Below are 23771 nucleotides of genomic sequence, written 5' to 3' on the forward strand. Positions count from 1 at the left end.
GTGAAAGACTTGAAAATAGCCTTACTGTTTTCTGTTTCTGCATTATCAGTTCAGATGTTTCAAAGGTACTGAGCTGCATAGGCTTTGTTCTGCTACTATTACTGGTTTTGCCATGAAGTTAGGATTATGTTTAACAGATGTTGAACTGTTTATGGAAATTGATTTTTTTATCCCAAGTTAATGCCACTATATCTGTTGTTAAATGTACTGGTAATTAACAGTTTCAGACTAAACATGAACAGTTTGTATAATCTCTAAAAGTACCATATTAAATTATGAATAAAAGTATGCAACAAGTAAGGAAGGAAGTAATTATCAGAGAACCAAACTAAGGAAGGTACAAGGAAGTGTATTAATGCATCAAGTAATGTATTAGAACCGGAGAGTTGAGTGAGATCAAAGTCAAGTAAATCCAAAATGAGAATTCTACCCATTTTAAAACTGTAAAAACTGACATACCGGGTAGTGAACTGGAAACAGGAACAAAGTCAACTAAATAAATAAAACACAAGGGTGCGTGGAAATGTAAAAAAAAAATACTAGATAATTTATTACAATTTATCTCTTTCATTCCATATCCTGGGACTTCTAAAGAACATATTTGAACAATGATGTCATTTCCTTATATGTCATTGCAGAACAGCAAATCCCTTTGTAAATAATTAATTAAACAATACTTGTTAGATTCATCATCAATCAGATAGATGTTCTAAAAAATCTAAGAAGCTGATTAATAAATAATCAAAACATAAATACAAAACATATATCTAATAAAACACTGACATTTAAATAATTGTAGTTAATTAATAATTACTTAAACATGTTGTAACAGCAGTTTCCATAACTAAATTCATAGCTTAGCAGCTCTAAACTTCAAAACAAGTTTAATATGTAGGCATATCTTATCAAAACCAAGAACATTACATTTTTTATGTCCCTTGGTTGTGGACATGATTTTCAAGTTAGAATACGTGAGAGTCATCAGAATAAAGATGGTTTATGAGGGGACAACCAAGCAGATGAAATGAATGCTGGAATGTTTCTGGACTATTGACAGGATTTTCCTGTAGTCAGGCGATCAGATCGTTTCACCAGCAGATCATTACAGATGAGAGACACAGGACCAAGGGACATTACAATACTGAAACAAAGACCGGACATTTCACTAGGCAGGTTCTCAACAGATTACCAGAACTCAACAAAGAAAAAGGAAAAAAGAGATAATAACAACAGGATATGGAGGTTTGGTAAAGGTTCACTATGATTATAGAATGTTTAAGTGTAGTAAGACTGATATTACCTTTGAACAGTTTTCCCTGCTAAAAACGGGGTTCAAATTTACACCACAGAGTTATTTAGATATAGCTGATACTCTGATGGAGTTGAAACTGTTCACCAGAAAATTAAATATAGCTATGCATTTTCAACACAGTAATACAAAAAATGAGGTGAAATTGAACCCATATAAAAAAGAGCTTTGTAGAAGTACTTTCAACCTGATATTACATGCCTTGGTTAGACTTTCAAGAGAGCTTGTACAGATGAAATCTACAATCTGACACATCCCCATTAGAAATCTTCACATTATAACCTGTCAAGGGAGAAGGCACAAGTCTTGAAAGAGATAATGGCTGATAGATCCATTAGACTTGTGCAACCAGACAAGGGTGGGGGTTTAGTTATTTACAATGCTTTTAGATTATTCAAGGGCTATGTTTGATGTTTTACATAACAGTGAAGCCTATCCCATAATCAGGTCAATTCTGCTTATAGAAGAATTGATTTACAATTAAAATAATTTTTGTCAGATGAAAGGATAGCTCCAGTTATGTTTGAATTTTTGAGTAATGCCAATCCAAAGATTCTGACCATTTTTGTATTCCAAAGGTACACAAAAGTATACAAGATCCCCCACTTAGACCAATTGTAGTGACTCAGGAGTCCAGGACTTATCCATTGGCAGTGAGGGTGGACCGAAAGCTTAACACTATTTTTAATAAATTTGCCTATTTGTTGAAGGACTCCTAGGACTTCTGGGGAGGTTAAAACATGAAGTATGGGACACTAGTATTGGATTTTTAACAATAGATATAACAGATTTTTTTCCTGCACCCACAAAGAGATGTGCTTAGTATATTTTAATAAAGAATTGGTATCCTGTGAATTTTTGGGAGCCAGTGATATAGCCTCATGGTTGATGCCATGGAGATGATTTTGGACAACAACGTCATATATTTTGAATATGAAATTTTCAAGTAAACCAAGGGCATTGCCATGGGGGCAGCATATTGCATGTCTTTACATCAGAATACATTAAATTGTGTAAATTATATTTGCAATTTTTGGATGACATTTTTATTTTGTGGGAAGGGCATGAAGACCCAGTGGATAACATTTTGCAATATTTAAATGGAGCAACTGGATTTTTGAGGTTTACACCACAAAGACACAGTCCATTAACTGGACACCATCATCCATAATTCTAACACGGGTTTTATCTCAAGTATTCATAGAAAATCAACATTTAGCAGTAGTTATTTGCATTTTCCCTGTTCACACCCTTTAGCCTAAATGATGAGTTTGGTTAAAAGACAGGCTATAAGGGTGACAAGAATGGCTTTGACCAGTGAGATTGTGTCCAAAGAAATGGAGATCTTAAAGAATATGCTTTTTGATAGAGGGTACCCAAAGGATTTAGTGGAGGAGATTACAAATCAAGTCATACAACAGTGGGCTACACTATATAAACCCTTGTTATGAGTAGGTTTACAGAAAGAAAGGGTAATCAAGGCTGATACAAACTTTGAGAGGGTGCTTGTAGTCTAATATAACTTGGAATCTGGCAAGATTATAGACATTGTGTCAAGGAATTGAGATAATTTTAAAACTAACCAATCCATATTTAGTACTGTGGCCACTGTGACCAAGTTTGTATATAAAACTTCCAGCAATCTCAAAAAGATTTTTGAGAGCAGCACTAAGGTGTTGAAGCGGTAAGACACAGTACTACCAGGTGTGGAGCATGTGACCAATGGTCCTATATTATGGAAGGGAACATGTTGGTCTTGGAAAACATACAGCGAACAACTTTTAAGTTACACATGGGTAATTCTTCTACCAAGGGACAGGTGTATATAGCCAAGTGTACAAAGTGCTTGTCTTTTTATGTTGGAAAAACTGAGAGACAATGACGTATATGATATATGTACATGTAATACAAACAGTGCCCTATACAAACATTCCACAGTGTGCAATGGTTTTGAAATGTTTAAATTTGGCATCATAGTGAAGGTTATATCCCAGGGGTGGAGAATGGGAGCTGAGACTTGAACATTAGGATCGTTTTTGGCAGTTGAGAACAAATACAAGTTCCACTCTGGAGTTTAATAAATATATTACTATTAAACCTGTTTTAAAGCTTGGGACTGCTAATCTATGAATCTAGTTATGAAAACTGCTTTTACAACATGGTTAAGGAATTATTAATTAACTACAACTATTTTGTGATTGCTGTGGTGAAATCAGTTGCTGCTAAAAACAGAATATTAGGACAGGTTGCCTGATGATGGTATACAGTTTACATATCAAGAGTTTAAGTCTTCCACCAGTGGATGGGAATTCGAACATATCACATTTAGTCCAAAATGCCCACAAGTAAATGGCCAAAATGGACAAATGATTTAAAGATTAAAAAATATTTTAGAGAAATGTGATTCATCAAACCAGCACAACTACTATATCTCTACTTGAATACAGAAATACACCTTTACATGCTGTGGGACTTTTATCAGCTCAGTTGCTGATGGCAAGAATACTTAAATAAATATTCCTATATCATGTTCCCAAATAGTTCTATAAAGCAGACAACCAATACTGCAACTTTTACAGAAAAAGCAGTTGAGATGACAATGGTTTTATGATAAAATCATTAAGAAAAGACTGTGAGGATGAATTTGTACCAGAACTTGAGACAGAAATTGCAGTTACAAGCTATAGTGATGGTTCATCACCCACAACTAAGGTTTTCTGTTGTCCAAGGGATGACAAACAACTATACAGTAGAAACTGCCAACACTAAACAAAACGTCTGGAACATCATTGAAGCTTCACAGACAAGACTTGCCAAACGTAGCAATAAAGTCATTATTTTTTTGCTACCTAAACCTATCATGTGATTAACGTGGACCACTGATGTATCTGCCTCAGTCCACTGATGCTAGTACTGCTGCTGTGAATAGTGAATGACCAAAACAAGGGAATATGAATCTGTCTAGTGACTGTTAACTACTGTGCAGTGCACAAAGTGTTCTAATTGCTCTCCAAAAATGAGTCAAAATATTACATGGTTATAGTAAAGCTCCTATGTATAAACCTAGTTGTTATAAAAGAAACATCTCTGTAACACAGATGAAAGTTACGCAGAATCTGCATCAGAAAGTAACTAACATTTTAAAAGACTTTCAGCACACTCTTAGCTGCCATGCAAACAGCAGTCAGAAGTGAAGTGTATCTGTAATCAACCTACAGCTTTAAAAGCTGTTACACCACTTGCTCTGCTGCCTAACCTCATGTTTTTAAAGTGGTAGCTTCATATAAGCACAGCTAAACCTCTGCATGTGCTGCAAAATATTAGAACTGAGTCTCCAGTCATAATAATCATTTTCATTCATAGGTTCTTCCAATCTCTTTTCAAACACAGAACAAGTTATTTATGATTGGAGAACCAATCATAATTATAACTCTCTTCTGAGTGTTTCTGTGAACTTAGTGCTTCCATGTACTCAGATGAACTGTTATAACAAAATACTTTTCCTTGCAGATGTGACATTCAGTGATGCAAGGTGAGGCAAGCTCTTTCCATGCTCACTTTTAGTAAATGCCTCTAATTGCTATTCTTTTTCCGGTTTGAAGAAAACAAAATATTTTTTTCCAACAAACATCTTTATTAAATTTTCACACATAAATAACAAAACCAAAGAAAATGACTGCCACAGAGTACTAAAAGTGCCAACCATATAATTAGAATAAAGAAGTCAACAAATAAGCCCAGCACAGCAGGACCCGGAATCCAACCAGCAAAAAGATTTTTTCAAAACAAATGCTTGGTAAAGGAAGGCAGATGCAGCTCTTATCCACAAATAACTTTTATTGAAGACAACAAAGATAACCAAGCACTTTCGCTCGGATAATACCGAGCTTTATCAAGGTAAAAAATGATAATAATAATGCCTCAAAACCAAGCCTTAAATAATCCACTCTACAATCACATGATCTTATTAATCAATTAACCAAACGTTAAAATATGGCTTTGAGTTAAAGCCGACCTCACTATAAACATGAACTAATAAAGTAGTAACTTGTGGTCAGAGCTGTAGGAATACTGACAAAAATAAACACATGTTAAAATGTTAAATGTAACAAATCTAAAAAAACTTTCTTAACTAAATATGTTAGTTAAAATCTAAATAAAATAAACTGGTACTATGTATAAAACCAAAAATTCAAAGAAACGCGAGAAGGAGAAAAAAAATTATAACAATCAGATTTCAATAAATAAGGGGGAATTTACAATCAATACTTGGAGTGCTAAAAATCTGTAAAAATATATAGCTGTATGTTTGAAAGTATATGAATATAAATTGTATTTATATTGTTTTTACAACAAAATATGAATATATTGTAAAAATTATTTCTCTTCTTGCGCTTCTTTGAATTTAAGGTGTTGTTTTACTTTAAGGTCACTATAGAGTAGTGGCTATTTATTTATTTTGTTATACATTTGTTTCAGACATAGATTATGGTTATCAGAATTTCTGATGTTCATTTGTAATAGTATATTTTTATATGTTGACTTGGTTCATATGTCTTTTTTATATAACAATATGTTCAGTTTATTGGGTCTTTATATTTTAGCAATCTTTCATGAATCTTTTATTATATAAGTGATAATTACTTAATGAGTCATTGAAAATAGTATTTAAGCTGACTAGGTGGTTTTACTATAATCAGTTATCTGAAGAAATCTCAGGATTCTGTGACGAAAAACATGATGAATTCAGCTAAGCGTTTAGTGTGCTTTATTGTTTATTTTGTGTTTTTCCATCATTAAAATTGCCTTGGTTTACCATCTCCTTTCTATAGTGGTCCTTTTGCCCCCAGAGTGCTTCTTTATTCAAATTTTCACACATGACATAGGCAATCTTACATTTATACAAATGAAAAACAAACATGACAACACTTTAGTTGCCAAAGATATACATCACAGACACCGTTGAAACAACTGTAGTTGCAAACATTATACATCACTTATAATCTATCCAGTCCTTGTCAGTTCAGTATTACATAGCTCATTCAAATCCTGCCTCTTAAACCTCATTCCTGCTCTGCATATATTGCTCCCACCATTTTTTCCTATGCAGTTTGCTCCTCTCCTTTTCTAAAGATCCCAATTCCAGTTGTTTTATCTCTGTTACTATATTCCCTACTTCTAGTAAAGTTGGTCTAGACTTTGATTTCTATTTTCTAGTAATTGCTTTTTTGGCAGCCACCATAATTAGACTCAGAAATACTTTACTATGTCTAGGCAATTCCGATTCTATATCATAACTCAAAAAAATCATCTCCCAAGTCAATCCAATCTGCTCACCCAGCAGCTCCGACAGTGCGGTCTGCAGAGAATTCCCTAAAGTCTGCCAGCTCATTACACTCCCAAAAATATGTTCCTAGCCACCTCTTTCTTGCCCATCACACCTTCAACACTTGCTATCCACCTGAGTAAAAATTCTTTGGAGTCTACTTAGGGTATAAAAGCACCTATGTAAACACTTCCAGTCAAAGATCCTAAATCTTCTAGACTTTGTTGCATATTTGGGAGATATACATATATTCTAAGCATTATTGGTACTGTATGTGAACATTTTAATAAGAAAATCACACAACACAATTGCATAATTTCACATTAAAGAAAATATACTTTAGTAGCATTAGTGACTGCATATTTTATTACCTGCACAGCAGGGCTGCCCATTAGTTTCACATTCTGACTCACTATTTGTATTAACTTGACAAATATAGGATCATGATAATCAAACCGTTTCCCCAAAACTATAGAGCAGATCACATTGCCCGTACAGCCGTTCATTAGCCACTTGTCATAAAATGGTTGACCTAGACAAATAAAGAGGAAGAAATGTAATTATTTGGCCTTTACTTAACATCTACTCTGCAACAAGTCTGAATACATTCTACAGATAAAAAATATCCAGCGTTTATGAAAGTGGCACATTCAAATAATTTGTCAGTACTAGAGTAGAGCTTGTAAGTAAGAGCATCTGCCCAACCACGACTCACTCCATTGCTCTTCTGCATTTGAGACAGCAGTAGAAGTTTATTTATTTATTTAATTTTTGTTAAGAATATGTTCACAGCCACTGGTTCCCTCTACCATATATACTGCTCTTGTAAGACTGGCACATTTACTTACTCTCCGTAAAACAGCAGTCATGCACTAGGTAATTCTTGGTGATTAGCCTGTTCATCACCTAACACCCAGAAGAAGTATACAAGGAGACCATATCACTGTGTTCTCAGACTAGCAGTGAGCACCAGAATGTTCTGTTTCATGGAGTATCTACAGAACTGCATGTTAAACTCATTTGTTTACTTAAAGGGTTACACCTTCCACAAGTGTAATCAGCAGCATCAGCAGCATCTGACCTGAGATAATTACATACAATATAGAGTATTCAGTACTGTATCATGCATGTTAAAGGTTAAAAAAGAAAAAAAAAACTGTTAGTGCTAAATCTGGTGATATAAAGTTACTCAAGGTATGTGGATTAAAGCAACGTTTGGTAGAGAAAATATCATAAGCAGTGCAGCATATCGTACCTGCTATTAAATTTCTTACATTTAAGAATCAGTACAGTCCTTGAGAACTGTTATGAACAATGATATTTTAACAGTACTGTTATGTGATGGTTTGTGCCCTAATTGTGACAGGAAGTATTGAAATACATGCAGAAGTTGTAGGCACAGTAGTATTAGAATTTGTAGTAGTACCTGTAGTAATAGTTACAGTAACAGTAATAGCATTTGTAGCAATAGATGTAGTGGTGTTTGTAATAGTAGCAGAAGTAGTATTTTTTTAGCAGGCTTAGTAGTAGCTGTAGTACCAATAGTACTTGCTGTAATAGGTGTAGTACTAGTAGTCAGATTTATAGATCGACAACACTTTCACTGAATCTCATTTCGCTAAAAATATTTCACTGAAATTATTTTCAGCAAACCTCAAAACAAATATTTTTTTGAAATGAGCAAGGCACACTGCACCCCTCATGAGGACGCAGACAACACGCACCCTGAATTTAAATATCCCTACTCTGAGGTTGCACAGCAGTGGAGAAACATGGATTCTCCACTATTGCTGAAAGTGATTTTGGATAAATAGTTCACTGAAATGGGAATCAGTGAAAGTTGTGTCAATAGGATGACCTGTTCCCACAGTAGTTGTTATAACATCTGAATTAATTGTTGTATTAGCAGACATAGTAATAATTTTAGTAGCAGCTGTGACAGTAGATGAAGTAGTACTTGTACTTGCACCAATAGTTGTAGCATTTGAAGCATAGGTACAATAGTAACTGTTATAGCAGTAGTAGCTATTATAGCAGTAGCAGTACTTGTAGTAATAGGTGCAATAGTAACTGTTATAGCAGTAGTAGCTATTATAGCAGTAGCAGTACTTGTAGTAATAGGTGCAGTAGTAACTGTTATAGTAGTAGTAGCTATTATAGCAGTAGCAGTATTTGTAGTAATAGGTGTAGTAGTAACTGTTATAGTAGTAGTAGCTATTATAGCAGTAGCAGTACTTGTAGTAATAAGTGCAGTAGTAACTGTTATAGCAGTAGTAGCTATTATAGCAGTAGTAGTACTTGTAGTAATAGATGTAATAGTAACTGTTATAGCAGTAGTAGCTATTATAGCAGTAGCAGTATTTGTAGTAATAGGTGTAGTAGTAACTGTTATAGTAGTAGTAGCTATTATAGCAGTAGCAGTACTTGTAGTAATAAGTGCAGTAGTAACTGTTATAGCAGTAGTAGCTATTATAGCAGTAGCAGTACTTGTAGTAATAAGTGCAGTAGTAACTGTTATAGCAGTAGTAGCTATTATAGCAGTAGTAGTACTTGTAGTAATATATGTAGTAGTAACTGTTATAGCAGTAGTAGCTATTATAGCAGTAGCAGTATTTGTAGTAATAGGTGTAGTAGTAACTGTTATAGTAGTAGTAGCTATTATAGCAGTAGCAGTACTTGTAGTAATAAGTGCAGTAGTAACTGTTATAGCAGTAGTAGCTATTATAGCAGTAGTAGTACTTGTAGTAATATATGTAGTAGTAACTGTTATAGCAGTAGTAGCTATTATAGCAGTAGCAGTACTTGTAGTAATAGGTGTAGTAGTAGCAGAAGCAGAATGTTTTAGTAGAAGGACTAAATGTCTAACAAATGAACTGGTAGCAGAACAGCAACTATAATATGCTAGCAGCAGAGATGTTCACAAGTAGCAGTCATGCAGAAAAAGAAACATCAGAAATATATAACCAGACTGGAGCAGGGGATCACAATGAAAATTAAGAGGTAACAGAGAGCCGAACTTCTGGAAGGAGTGTTAGAAGCAGAATATATGGGGAGAATGAGTGGGCAGCGACGAAGGATGTAGAGCTGCAGATCTTTCAAGAACATGAGGAAGACCAATGAGGTATTCCATGCAGGAAGCCTAGAACACTTTAAAATGGAGATAATATCATCAATGTATAAGAACATACACAGCACCAGAAAGACTGGCAGAGGAGAGCAGTACCTAGAAGGACGACTAGAAGATTCCTCAAGGCATTCCCTTGATGATCTCCTTACAAAGAAAAGAATCAGGGAAACTCGGTACCATAATTTATCAGGGAACTTAAGTCAAATTTCTGCTACTTGCAAAGAAGCCTGAATAAAGTTTAAAAACAAAAAGCTATCTGAGCATGACCATCACTGCCTGATACATAATCAGGGTGTAAAACATTTTCAATACAACAAAAGCACCTTTTCTGAAATATCCATTTTTCTGTGCTTGGCAACTCAACAGATTCTGGACGGAGATACAAAACCTAGTGGGAAGAGCCATGAACTCTCAAAGCCATAGTCATAATGTGAAGGGGTCTCCACTTCTGAACCCCCAGCAGTTAGCTGGAATCTTTGCTCAGTGCACTGTATCTCAGTGAAGTAACAGGGTATAACTTCTCATTTACACCTGGTATTACAGGTGAGAATACATCTCTGTGTTCTTCAAGACCTCCATTTCACAGAAATGTCTCATAAATTGCTGGCTACACAACATCCCTGGCTATACTCATACCAGATCTAATGGCCTATACAGTAAATGTTTTAGGGCACATGACTTCCACAACCATCTCATTAAGATATATTTATCAATGCCTCACTCATTTCAAGTGTGGTTGCAGAACTGTGGAAAATGTCAGACACCACACACATTCCTATACATGGCTCTTGTTCACTTCTCAGGCCAAATCCTGCAGTCCAGTTGCTCTCCTCTTACCCATAGCCATAAAATCAGAGAAAGCAGAAAGAAGCACACCCTGAAGTCCATGTCTTTGGCTTTAGGGCAGAACACACTATGAATACTTCACTGACAGTCCCCACAAATGTGTGTAGCATCTCCTGGCAGCAGGCTAACTCACATGCACAGTCTTTGTCGATTTGTGAAAGGTCTTTGACAGAGTAGAACATACTTTCCTAGTTAAAAAAGATATATCTCAGTCTGTGAGCTAAACCCGTAATCCTGAAGTAACATGATGACTATAATCCAACACAAGTACTTTTTGACATTTGAACAGTTCAAGTCTCCACTTCATCTAATAATATCTGTAGTTCCTGAAAACCCTGCAATTAGGCATGAGATTTTTATGATATATATTAATTCATGTACCACTTCATTTGCATCAGAAGCATACTTCTTTAAACAAATACCATGTTTACTTTGGTACCTGGAGATTTTCTAAAATTTTTGCTTATTTTAACAACAGTCTAACAGCTCTGCTTTTTACCTGAATTGCCTTGGTTTAACATAAATTTGGGAAACACTAAAAAATATTTTTGCAGAAAAAAATGACAAGCAAGAAGTGTTACTGGCCCATATTGCAGTCCACTAAAAAACAAACATCTAGGCTTACAAGTACCTGGATGTGTTGCTGGACATCTCTATCTTTTGTCACCTATGTCTTCAATTTAAGGAAGAAAGCCTACGTTGTGTTGCAAACATCCTGACAAAATGGGCTAATTATGCTACTGTGAAATGATTCCTGTTTCCAGCCTGTAAGTATGCCCTACCAAACAATAGGACTACCTCTGCTCATAAACAGCAAAATTTACTGACAACACAGAATAAAATCTGTTGCGTTATAAAAATATACATACAGGAGGAAGCACCACTGTGTCACTGTCAGTGAAGCAACTTATTACCTCCTGGGTAACCTTCTTCCTTTGTACACTGCGCTACAGATTAATAAATCATTGCTACTATCATAAAGCTCCTCTGCATCCAACAGCCTCCATTGTACATTTACAAGACCTTGCTTTTTATTTATAACTACTATATACCCTTAGTTACTACTTCTAAGACCCTCTCACTGTACCATAACCCTTACTTAATCTCCCTTAACCTCAGTTCAATAACTCCTCTTTTCTAAACCTCAACCCTCAAAAAATAAGTTAATTAAAAAAAAGTACTGAATCTGTTTTCAGCATGTGATGTGCTTTCTGCAACGTGATATGCCTTTCTGAATGGTTTTGGAATGTGCAATGCCCAACTGTTGTTTGCATTAATCATATCACTTGCTGATTCAGCTAATGGACATACCAACCTGAAAGTACCAACTTAGCAAATTTACCTAACACTAAATTAGACCACATTAGCAAGGCTCTTTTCAATACCAGAATTTCAATAATAAACTGCTCCAACTTGGGGGTCCTCCTGTATCTGGAGCATGTCATGTCCTTCTATGCATAGTTGCAGAGACTTAAAGCATTATTTCTATACCTGTGTTTTGTCCTTATCACATCTTCAGGCCAGGTGGAAACTGCAGTGATACTTCCATATTTGACAAATATATCATCCAGGCAGATAACTACACTCTCAGCTGAGGTCCTACATTTCAGTTTACCATATTCAAGACAACCTACCACCTTATAGCATATTACAGAATCCCCTTACTGTCTCTAGATGGTCATGTTAGACTACTGGAAATTTTAGAAGAAATTTAAATAAGCAAGAATTCGATAATCCCATGTGACTTTACTTACTCAGCCACAGACTGGAGTACTTATACTGTAAAGAAGGGAATGCCCAAAGATCTTTGAATTTGATAAATAACAATTCCATCTATCCTCTAGTGAACCCAGTAGAGGATCTGGTATTCTCTGATATTGCCTCTACCTGCTCCCCTAGTCTCCCATTCACCAGTTAAGTCAAACCAGAAACTAGTGGTATTTATTCTCAAAATACCATACCTCCTGTTACCAAAAAAAAAATGCCTTTCAGCATCACTGGTCAGCAGATTGATTGGCAGTGGAGTTTATATAGTGTTGAGTTACCACACAGGCACCCAACCTTCACAGATGGCACATACACACACAGCTACTGCATGTCTTTAAAACTCACTCGACCACAGGGAGGACATGCAGACTGCACAAAGAAGGTGCTCCAGCTGAGAATCGAACTGGAGAACCTCTTGCTGTGAGGGGACAATGTTAACTGCTGCAACACCACATCTGACCATACCTCCTATTCCCAATGTCTCCATATTTAAGAACTTCAGAAGGACAAGTCTTATACAATTATATAATGAAATGTCTACATTTGCTGATGACATCACTACTTTTGACCCAATACAGCAACCAACATCACTAAGGAGCTTTATGTTCATTTAGACAAATGTATAGATCTAGCAGTCACGATAAGAAACAAATACAATAGGAAATTTAACCCCCCCCCGGTGGTTAGCTTACATAAATAAACTTTATAGCAAAAAAGAACTCTTTAAACTGTACAGCAAAGTTACAAATCTTCTCAAGAAACTGAAAAGCACTACAAGGCCAACAAAGGAAGCTATGAGCAGAGATAAGATTCTGAAGCAAAAGATAACTACAAATTTTTCTTTGGCTATGTTAGAAAACTAGGTAATTGTTTGATATTTGAAGACCCGATGTGAATCCTGGAATAGTGAGATTGAATGACTGAAAAAGCAGGCTTACATATAACAAATCTCAGATTGCTGTTTCTCAGGATATTCCCTTTTATTCCTGAAGTATGTTGACCCCTAAGTTGGTATATAAAAGTTCATGGCTGTGGGTGTCTTGACTCCCATCAGGGTTTGCAGATGCACTTGTTCTCCTGTGAAAAAAACAATTGTAAAGGATAACAGAGATGTTCAAAATTTGTTGTTTGCCTGCACTTGTTAATATTTTATATATATAATTATAGGCTTTTACTTACAAATCTTGGAATTACAATAGAGAACTGAAAACTAAGAAGTAACACTCAACATTGCAGTGCACTTTTCCTTAAAGAGATCCCTTATTCTGATCCAAGTAACATAACAAATACACTAACAAGCAAGTTCTCTGTAAATTTTCCACATGAAACACTTTTTTCAACACCACTCATCCCAGATCCCTTACACCCTATATCATCACTAAAGAACATGTACTTAAGGTGTTGTCAAGAAATAAAATACACCTTTTCCATGGATCCACACTACATAAGTAGGTGCCTTTAGAGCAGCTCTCATACAGGCTACTATCAGACTTCTCCTTAAACTGTTGAACCTAAGCATGACTGCAGGCTATGTTCCTGAATCCTGGTGTGCTACTGTGGTTATTCCCCATCCACATAGCTGGCCCTACCATGGACCCTAGAAATTACAGACTAATCAGCCTTTCAAGTGTGATCTCTAAAGCTATGGAAAATACTATAACTGACCTCATTAATTATGATACTAAGAATGTGATTAGGTTTGACTCTCAACAATTTGGCTTCATCAAAGGGAGAGCATACATTTTAAGTAGTGTTAATTTCCTTAATAAGGTGCACAACCTGTCAACAGTGGTCATGCTATGCATACAGCTTATTTTATTCTGGTCAAAGCATTTGATACCATACCACATGCTGGAATTGTAAGGAAACTGAGATCCAGAAATGTAAATCCCTGAGTGGTAAAATGAATAATCAGTTGTCTGAAAGACAGAACTCACATCGTCTGTGTGAAAGGTGCTTCTTCAGATAGTGCTAAGGAAACCAGTAGAGTCCTCCATGGGTCTGTACTTGGTCTCATACTATTTGGCATATACCTCTACAGTCTTAAAATTACAACCAGGACCTCTGGTTAACCAAATTTGCAGATAATTGCAAACTTGGTGTAACTGTCAAAACCTGCTCAGATGTCTGCATTCTTCAGAAAGAGCTTATGGAAATGTCCTTAAATTCAATGCTAAAAGTGTAGTATTGCTTATTTTGGAAAACAAAAATTAATGGTGGCAGGGACCTAGTCACTTGGGTCAACAGCTCCCTCTCCTTTGATCAAGTGGGAGCTATAGAATCCTTCTAGTTAGCACAAATAATAACCAAAGCTATTTCATCTAGATCCAAGTTGGTAATAATTCCATATTATTCACTAGTGATGAAACCCATTATAGAGTGTAAGGCTCCATTTGGTATGTATTTCACTTGACATATCAACAAACATGAAAAGCCACTGTAGATCCAAACAAAAAAAGCTCTGTGATATCACAAGCCTTAGTTACCAGATGAGACTGGAGGTCCTGTTCCTGCTGTGTGTCCTTTATAAACTCCTGATGGGTAGGAGCTGTGCCTTGCTTACTATACCATTAGAGATCTGATTTTCTTTACGTACTATATCTCAATAAGAAAAACAGATCAGCTAATACTAGAATCAGAGATCTAAATCTTCATCTGCAATAAACTGGAATAAACTTCATCTGCAGGTTAAAAATGTGCTTAAATATCATCCTGCAGACTAACTCTATATAGGTAAATGCATATATACTCTGGAGTTTACCTTGGTATTAGCAGCCCTTTCCCTCATTGAAAAAGGGTGGGTACTGGCAAGGTGCACATGGTTTTTGGACTAAAAGGGCTCGAAACTTCTGTGAAACCTATGTATCCATAATTGTCACTATTATATCACTGTGTATTATTTCATTGTTCTCCTTAGCTCATGAATAGCATTATACAATGTTCTAAAAAAAAATGGTGGCGCCCTGTGTGGCTGCGGTTGTGTCAGCTCATCAAAGAGATATGCTTAATATGTCTTCTTTTTGACACAAAACTTCGAGAAAATCATGTCCTGGTCTTTTAAATGGAAGTACATTAATTTACAGCAGATGGAACCTTCTGGAAATTAAGCAGTTAACAGTTTCATGCTGCTGGCTAGATTCTCTGCAGTCAGCAGAGTGCCTGGGGCTTACTATACTCAGAGAAATATTGGAGTTGTGTATTTTAACCAACATGCCTTAAAGTGCCTGAAATATGAGACAGAAGGTTCTGTACACTCAGGACAAGACAGAAGAGGAAAAGATGTCAGCGAACCAGAAAAAGGGGCTGCAGACCTGGAATTGCTGCAAAGCTGAAAATTAATCCTCATAGGCCTGCTCTGCTTTCAATACTGCTAGCAAATGCATGCTCGCTGGACAGTAAAATGGATGACCTGAGACTTGAACCCTACAGCAAAAATAAGGTGAGAAATACCTGTTTATTGATGATTACTGAGATGTGGCTGCATAACAATATTAATGATAGTGCTGTTAGCTTAGATGGTCTCACACTCTTTTGTGCAGAAAGATGTCAAGCTTTGTGTGGAAATGCCAAGGGAGGTAGAGACTCCATCTATGTGAATGAAAGATGGTGTAAGAACTGTGTTGTTCAGTCACATTGTTATGACAATCTAGAGTTCCTGTCCCTAAAATGCAGACCCTTTTATTTACCTAGACAGCTAAATGGAATGTACGTAACAGTGGTATACATTCCACTCAGTGCAAACACCACTGAGGCCCTGAGCAATCTTTATAACTCTATCTGTGAGCTACAGAAGAAAAATTCAGACTTTGCACACATGGTTGCTGGTGATTTTAATCAAGTGGATCTGAGAGAGGTGTTACCCACTACTATCAATTTGTAGATTTTCCTACAAGGGGTGCTAACACTCTGGACAAGGCATATTCCAACATCAAAGGTACCTACAGAGTAATACAACAACCTAACTTAGGAAGCTCTGACCATCTTACCATTATGGTTCTACCAGCCTACAAACCAGCTCTGATCTGAAAAAAGCCCACAGTTAAGCAGATCAGGGTCTGGCATTAGGGGGCTTTGGAATGTCTCCAAGACTGTTTTGACAACACCTGCTGGGACATTTTCAAAGAGGCAGCTATGTCAGATGGACTGGTGAACATAGATGATTACATGGAAGTAGTAATAGCTTACATCGCTAAGTGTGTTGATGATGTATCTGACATCAAAAGCATCACAATCAGAGCAAAACTAAAGCCACGGCTCAACAACAAAGTCTATGGTCTCCTGAAGGCAAGAAATGCAGCATTCAGGGCCACGGACAAGGAGGGTCTCAGCAAAGCTAGAGCAAACCTAAAAAGGGACATTAAAGAAGCCAAGATGGAATATGGAAAGAAATTACAAAGTCAGTTTGCAGACATGAGGGACACCAGGAGTCTCAGGCAAGGGATACAACAGATTACTGACTATAAAACCATGTCAGCTCAGTGCGAAGGCAGCATTGCATTCCTGAACAGATTGAACTCCTTCTTTGACAGATTTGAAGAGGAGAACAATGTGGCTGCTACAAGGCTACCTATCAATCAGGAGGAGGGGCTGATCCACCTTAACTCCAATGAAGTGAGATCTCAGCTTAAGAAAGTGAACCCCAGGAAGGCTGCTGGTCCTGATAAAATACTGGGCAAAGTACTTAAAGGCTGTGCAGACCAATTATGCTCAGTTCTAACTGATATTTTCAGCACCTTCCTTATTCTTGGTAAAGTTCCCTCTTACTTCAAGGTGACGGATATTGTTCCTCTCCCCAAAAAAGCTAATCCAGCCTGCCTGAATGACTACAGACCAGTTGTTCTAACTTCAAATGTCAGGAAATGCTTTGAGAGGCTAGTTAAAAGGCATTTGTTGGCACACTTTCCATCCACATTCAACCCTCTACAGTTCGCTTATCAGGCTAATACATCCACTGTGGATGCTATTTCAATGGCACTCCACCTCTCACTTGATCATCTGGAGGGAAGAAACAACTATGTCAGGCTGTTGTTTATTGACTTCAGCTCATCATTCATTACAGTGGTTCCTATGCAGCTTATTGACAAGCTTCTCTACATTGCGGAGTTGCAAACTAATGTGCAACTGGATCCTCGACTTTTTGGCGAACAGACCGCAGAAAACATGTGTAGGCAACAACACCTCAAGATGCATAATACTCAACATCAGTGTTCCTCAGGGTTGTCTGCTATGCTCTGTGTTGTTCACAATTTTCACCCATTACTGTTCTGCAAAATACAACACCAATCACATCATTAAGTTTGCAAATGATAATATGGTTGTCGGCCTCATCAAAGGGGAGGATGAAAGAGCTTCTAGAGACGAGGTCTACTCATTGATTGACTGGTATGATAAGAACAACCTTGACCTGAATGTCAATCAAACAAAATAAATCGTTATAGACTTCAGAAAAAGGTCAACAACACACCCACCACTTATGATAAATGGTGAAGAGGTGGAAAGGATCAAATCTACAAAGTTTTTGGGGGTGCACATTTCAGGGGATCTCTCTCTCGGGCTGTGAACACTGAACAGTTCATCCAAAAAGCACACAAACATCTCCACTTTCTCAGAAGGTTCAAAAAAGAAAAGCTCCCATGTACTGTTCTCACCACATTCTACAGAGGAGCAGTTGAGAGCATTCTCATTAGTAGCTTCACAGTTTGGTTTGGGAACAGTACAATAACAGAAAGAAAGAAGCTACAGAGAGGGGTGCGAGTTGCCAAAAAAATCATGGGCACAAACTTACCATCAATCCAGGATCTCTTCACAGCAAGAAACATTAAATGTGCAGCCAAAATAATCTGTGACCCCTCTCACCCTGCACACAGCTGGTTTACACAACTTCTTTGGGCAAGAGATATTGGAGTATCAGCTGCAGGACCACAAGATACTTATAGCTTCTACCCAACAGTGTTGAGACTTATAAACTCTGATACCAGCCACCAATTATTTAGTCAGTAATCATTCAAAGTACATAGCTCAGCTGAAAAGTGTGCAATATGTTCTTTTGTTTTTGTTTTGTTTTTTATTCTTTGATGTAACAATATATTTTCTTAATCATGTGCAATTGCCTGCTGTTTGTCTGATGCAGATGAACAAAGGAGGACAATCTTAACATGTGCAATCCTTCTCTGTCATGCTGCTATGCACAGTATTCTTATGACTGTCTGGGGGGGGGCTTGTGTGTTTTTGCTGTTATTATTGGTTTATTTATCCCTGTGTGGGTCCTGCTATGTACAGTATTCTTATGAATGTCTGGGGAGGGGCTTGTGTGTTTTTGTTGTTATTATTGGTTTATTTATCCCTGTGTGGGTCCTGCTATGTATAGTATTCTTATGACTGTCTGGGGGGGTGCTTGTGTGTTTTTGCTGTTATTATTGGTTTATTTATCCCTGTGTGGGTCCTGCTATGTACAGTATTCTTATGACTGTCTTGGGGGGGTGCTTGTGTGTTTTTGCTGTTATTGTTGGTTTATTTATCCCTGTGAGGGTCCTGCTATGCACAGTATTCTTATGACTGTCTGGGGGGGGGCTTGTGTGTTTTTGCTGTTATTATTGGTTTATTTATCCCTGTGTGGGTCCTGCTATGTACAGTATTCTTATGACTGTCTGGGGGCTTGTGTTTTTGCTGTTATTATTGGTTTATTTATCCCTGTGTGGGTCCTGCTATGTACAGTATTCTTATGACTGTCTGGGGGGGGGGGGGCTTGTGTGTTTTTGCTGTTATGATTGGTTTATTTATCCCTGTGTGGGGCTTCTATTGGATATCTTTTTTAAATTGGAATGTTATACTGCTGTTCTTGTTATCCTTGCTTCCTTTGTACTCTCTGGTGAGTTGATATTTGAAATTTCATTTAGGCTGCACTTGTGTAGTCCTAAAGGACAATAAAGTTTAGTTTACTTTGACTTTGACTATTTTGTCTATGTATCTTAAGTGTAAATGTGTTCAAATGTACTGTGTATCTGTATGCATGTTTATTGCAATATTTACTGCATACTGACTGTTACTTTTTTTAAACTTTTCTCCCAGGACATCTGCAAAAAAAGGGTTTCCAACCCAGATGGACTTTCTAGTAAACAAATACAAATAAATAAATATGTCAGTGCTTGGGATAACTGATTTCATTTAAATGCTGATTCTTTGTCTGTGTCCCTTGCAGATCTATACCATTCTTTAACTCATTGTTCCAATGCCTTCTCTGTTAGAGGTTCAATGGTATGTAACTCCTTCCTTAGAGTTGCCAAGCTGCACAATTACACTCAGCTAAGACTTTTTCATCTAACAATGACAAATTGTTGTTGCAGAGGTGCTGTTATTTAATGAGTGCAATTTGTTCCTTATCTAAATCAGTGTGTACATGCTTGGCAGACCTCATACTATTGCCCTTACAGTTACTGTTATCTCTAAGCTAACATAATACTTGTAAAATGTTGTGTAATTGCTCTTACTAAGCTTACAGCAAATGAGTGTCACTTTATTTTAACTGCAAGTAGGTCATGATGAAAAGAGTCCAAGCAATTTTATCAATTGATTAAAAAATATTTTGATGGTACAACTGACCAAGGGCATCCCTCATCATGAAGAAATATATGTATGGTAAAGGGAGGATCTTTTGACTACTAAATGGTAAGAATACAGAGATAAGAGAATTACTGAAGAGAATAAAACTAACTAATAAATGTATGTGACATAGGCAGGGTGAGGTCTTAATCAGGCAACGTGGATTATTCATCAGTTTGTGAAGGAAAGAAAAAAAGAAGAGAGAATGAGGCTGGCTAATCAGGAAATTATGGAGACAGAAGCTGTTGCTTAAGGGTAGGGGAAGAAATAGTAAGGGAAGGCAGGATGGTCAAGTGACAGGGATACATAAAACAGACATTGTTGTGCAAACAGTAATTGCTAAGGACAGGAACAATGAAGATGCAATAGGAGTGAAGAAGGAGAAGAGGTCCACTTAGAGAGCAGATAAAACAGAAAATAGAGGTTCACCATGTATAATCAGGAGGTCAGATATGAACACATTTGAAAATAAAATTATGGTTTTCAGTAATAAATATATTACTAGTAATACCTTAGTTTGATAATTAGAAGACAAAAAGCAAATTGTCAACCAGAAAGGGGAGGGAAGGATTGGAACTTAAGAGTTATTGAATCATTATGTTGGGTAGAGTAATGGTTTTGTTAGTATTTGTAAAGAAACATTACTTTTGAGAATCAAATGTCACATTATCCAGTATAAATTTTTACCTTAGTATATGCAATTCTGGACACTAGATTTCTGCTTTTTTTGGCTTTACTCACTCTCTGGGCAATGTAAGATTTCTAACAAACTTCCGTAGTGACTAACTTTACAGTTATGTATAATCCACTTTTTTAATATATATATTTACATTTATTCATTTGCTTGTTTGATTGTTAACTATGTTGGTATGCTGGTCTTTAAAACCTACAAACTGAATGGTAAAGCCTACAACCTAAACAAATGGCAAACATTATGCAAAAAAACAATAGGAGACAACTACATGGGAATCATATGTCAGAATGGATGACAGAGAACAAAATCAACAATAAAATTGTTGTGATAATGACAAAATAAACAAAGATATAAGGCAAAAATAAAAATACTCATATGGATTAGAAATCCCTAGTTTATATAGTTAATTGAATAGTGTATGTGCAAAACCTTAATTTTCTGTGCTGTCAGTTCACTGCCTTGGCCACTGTACCAATGTCAGTTCAGTTTAATCCAGTAGAATAGCAAGTGTATCCAAATGTTCAGCTAAAGCATTTAGTGACGGTGAAGCAGCAGCATCCAATCTGATGATACAGAAGTGCATTCAGAGAATGGCACTCTGCACTTAAGGATACGCAATATGCCATTTTGATTTTGCTAATTTAGTAAAGCAGTGCAGATTATCTATCCATGCCTCCATGAGAGCATATGTACTACTACCTTTCTTGAAGATAGCATGACCTCAGTATTAGAAATATATGTACAGGGTGTGGTAAATACAGCTTCGTCCAAGCAGACAAGGAGTGCCTCGGGTGTAGATTTTGATTTTGATTTTACTGTATTTTGTTTGGTTTATTTCATGTTTCAGTGGGAGGAAATTTTATTTTGTGAATTTACTTTGTATTTCAGAAATTCTCAACTCAGTTGTTACTTATTTCTTTATTTATTCAGTTGTTTACTGGGATTGTCTGACTGGATAATGTTACCCATTTTCAGTGGGGGCCAGAGAGAAAAGCTCTGCAAAATATAAGAACAGAGGGTACATATACATAGGTGGCAACTGACATCATATGACAATTAACTGTAAATACATAGATAAATACAAATATTAACACACATGACATTGAAAATGATATACATATCATCACTAAAACAAGAAAAATACAGTTTCATGCAGCATTGAAATGTGTTACATATTGTGAGTGAGTTTAGATAGTTACAAATTACTTATTTATATAGAAGAACATATTAGAGTAGAACTTTTAATAGTGGATACAGTGGAAGAGACGAAGGTAGAAGAGAGTAAAAAATGATTGTTCGTTAGAGGTGATAAGTAGAATAGATATGAGAGAAAGCTGAACTAAAAATGTTATTTATTTTTATTTTATATAAAATAAAATAAAAATAAATTAAATAAAAAACTACAATAGATGTGAGACACAGGTGAAATAAAAATCAAAGAGTAAGACAAATAAAACAAGGGGAAAGAAAGGCAGATTATATAGAGGTATTAGAGGAGGAAGAACTACATTTTTTAGCCAGGAGAACAGCATGTACAAAGCCAAAAGTTTGAGTGGAATTTTTTAGTTGTGGCTTAAATAGATGAATGTTATATATTGCTTTTATTGGTGCAAGGGTAGTATTCCAGACTTTTGGTACACAGTTTGAGTACAGACTTTGCCTGCAGGTTTTGTCAGGATAATAGATGTTGAATAGATTTTTGTCAGTAAATTGAAGATGATGATTTGGGGGGGTAGTTGGTGAATTGGGGAGGAAGTGGGATTACATATTATTTTATGTGTTAAAAGAAGTTGGGTATAATTTAGCTGGTGGGATAATTCTAGCCAATTTATGGTTGCTGGGGCAAAGCAGAGATGTGTTCTGTGACTTGTATTCACTGCAGATCTAGCAACCTTGTTTTAACACTGTACTAGTTTAGATTTCAGAATGACCTGAAAGTTTTTCAAGTTGGGAGAACCATATAATACAGAGGGGAGTAGGTATATAGTGGCAAAAGTGACTCTGGTAGATGCGGTAAGGAATTTTTGGCTCTATATAGCATTCCTAGTTTTTGTGAGTTTTTTTTTATATACTGTTCTGTACGTGGAGATCATATCTGATGTCATCTCTTGTAACGGATTTATTACTTAGTATTCTGTAATTCAATAGCTTCTGCTTCATTAAGAAGAATCAGAACCAAGAAGCATAGCAACAGTTTAAATTTCATGTGCAACACCAAAGAAGAGAAGCATATGCAAACAAAAAAAGAAGCTCATTTTCTAAGTTTAGATAATGACATATAATTTTCTTCTCTGTACAGTTGTTCTTGTGATTATAAGTATTTAACCCCATTCCTCTAGCCATGACACCCATAAGGCACCTGACCAGTCTGTCTCCTCCCACACATACTTTGTTTATAATATGTTTAATATTTGACAGCTGGATGGTGGGTTGATCCTGCATGAACCCTTTTCAGATCTGACCCTTCCACAAAGTAAAAAAATCCGGTTTATACAAGGAAGGTGCACATTTTTCAACAATAGCTATAAACTGGAAACTAAAAAAAAAAAAAAATCACAGCAGTTGAAAGTTCTACCATCATAGCAACAATTTCCTCCAAAGGAAGGTACTTCCTTCTGCTGTGTGGCTCCAGTCTATGGAGGTTGCATTGTGCTCCTTAGCTCTACTTTATCTGCCTCCATAGAACAACTGTTTCATGCAGCGTAAGACTTATAAAGAGAGTATGCTTGTCTTGCATTACTATCACAATCCCAGAACCAAGTGAGGTACTCAACATGTCTCCTCACCCCTACCCTGAAAAAAGATAGCCATCAGTATACACATCTAATGTTCGATTGAGGGGAAAATAAAAAAATCATCACCGAAATACATTCCAATGTGTTTCTAGTAGCAGTACAGTGTCCACTAGCAAACCTCTGTAAACACTTCTGAGGTCTGATGGTGAGTAAGGTTAAAGAAATAATGCCCATCCTGTCCCCAACCTTCCCACAAGCTATATATAAACCTTCTATCATGTTTCTGGGGTATGGTTATCTATATATAAACCTTCTGTCATGATTCTGAGGTACGGTTATCTATATATAAACCTTCTGTCATGTTTCTG

The 23771-nt window shown here is 36.4% G+C and overlaps 1 protein-coding gene across 1 annotated transcript in view; it reads right to left on the reverse strand.

Annotated features, from left to right (window-relative positions):
- LOC122816616 (cytochrome P450 2K4-like) overlaps nucleotides 1-23771 on the reverse strand; it is a 381747-nt gene that overhangs the window by 98366 nt on the left and 259610 nt on the right. Inside the window, exon 4 of the mRNA XM_044089524.1 lies at nucleotides 7007-7167. Coding sequence (XP_043945459.1) covers nucleotides 7007-7167 — 161 coding nt within the window. The remainder of the gene's footprint in view (nucleotides 1-7006; nucleotides 7168-23771) is intronic.

Source organism: Protopterus annectens, chromosome 12.part0 (genome assembly GCF_019279795.1).
Source record: "Protopterus annectens isolate FY-2018-M chromosome 12.part0, PAN1.0, whole genome shotgun sequence".
In the NCBI taxonomy this organism is placed as follows: domain Eukaryota; kingdom Metazoa; phylum Chordata; order Ceratodontiformes; family Protopteridae; genus Protopterus; species Protopterus annectens.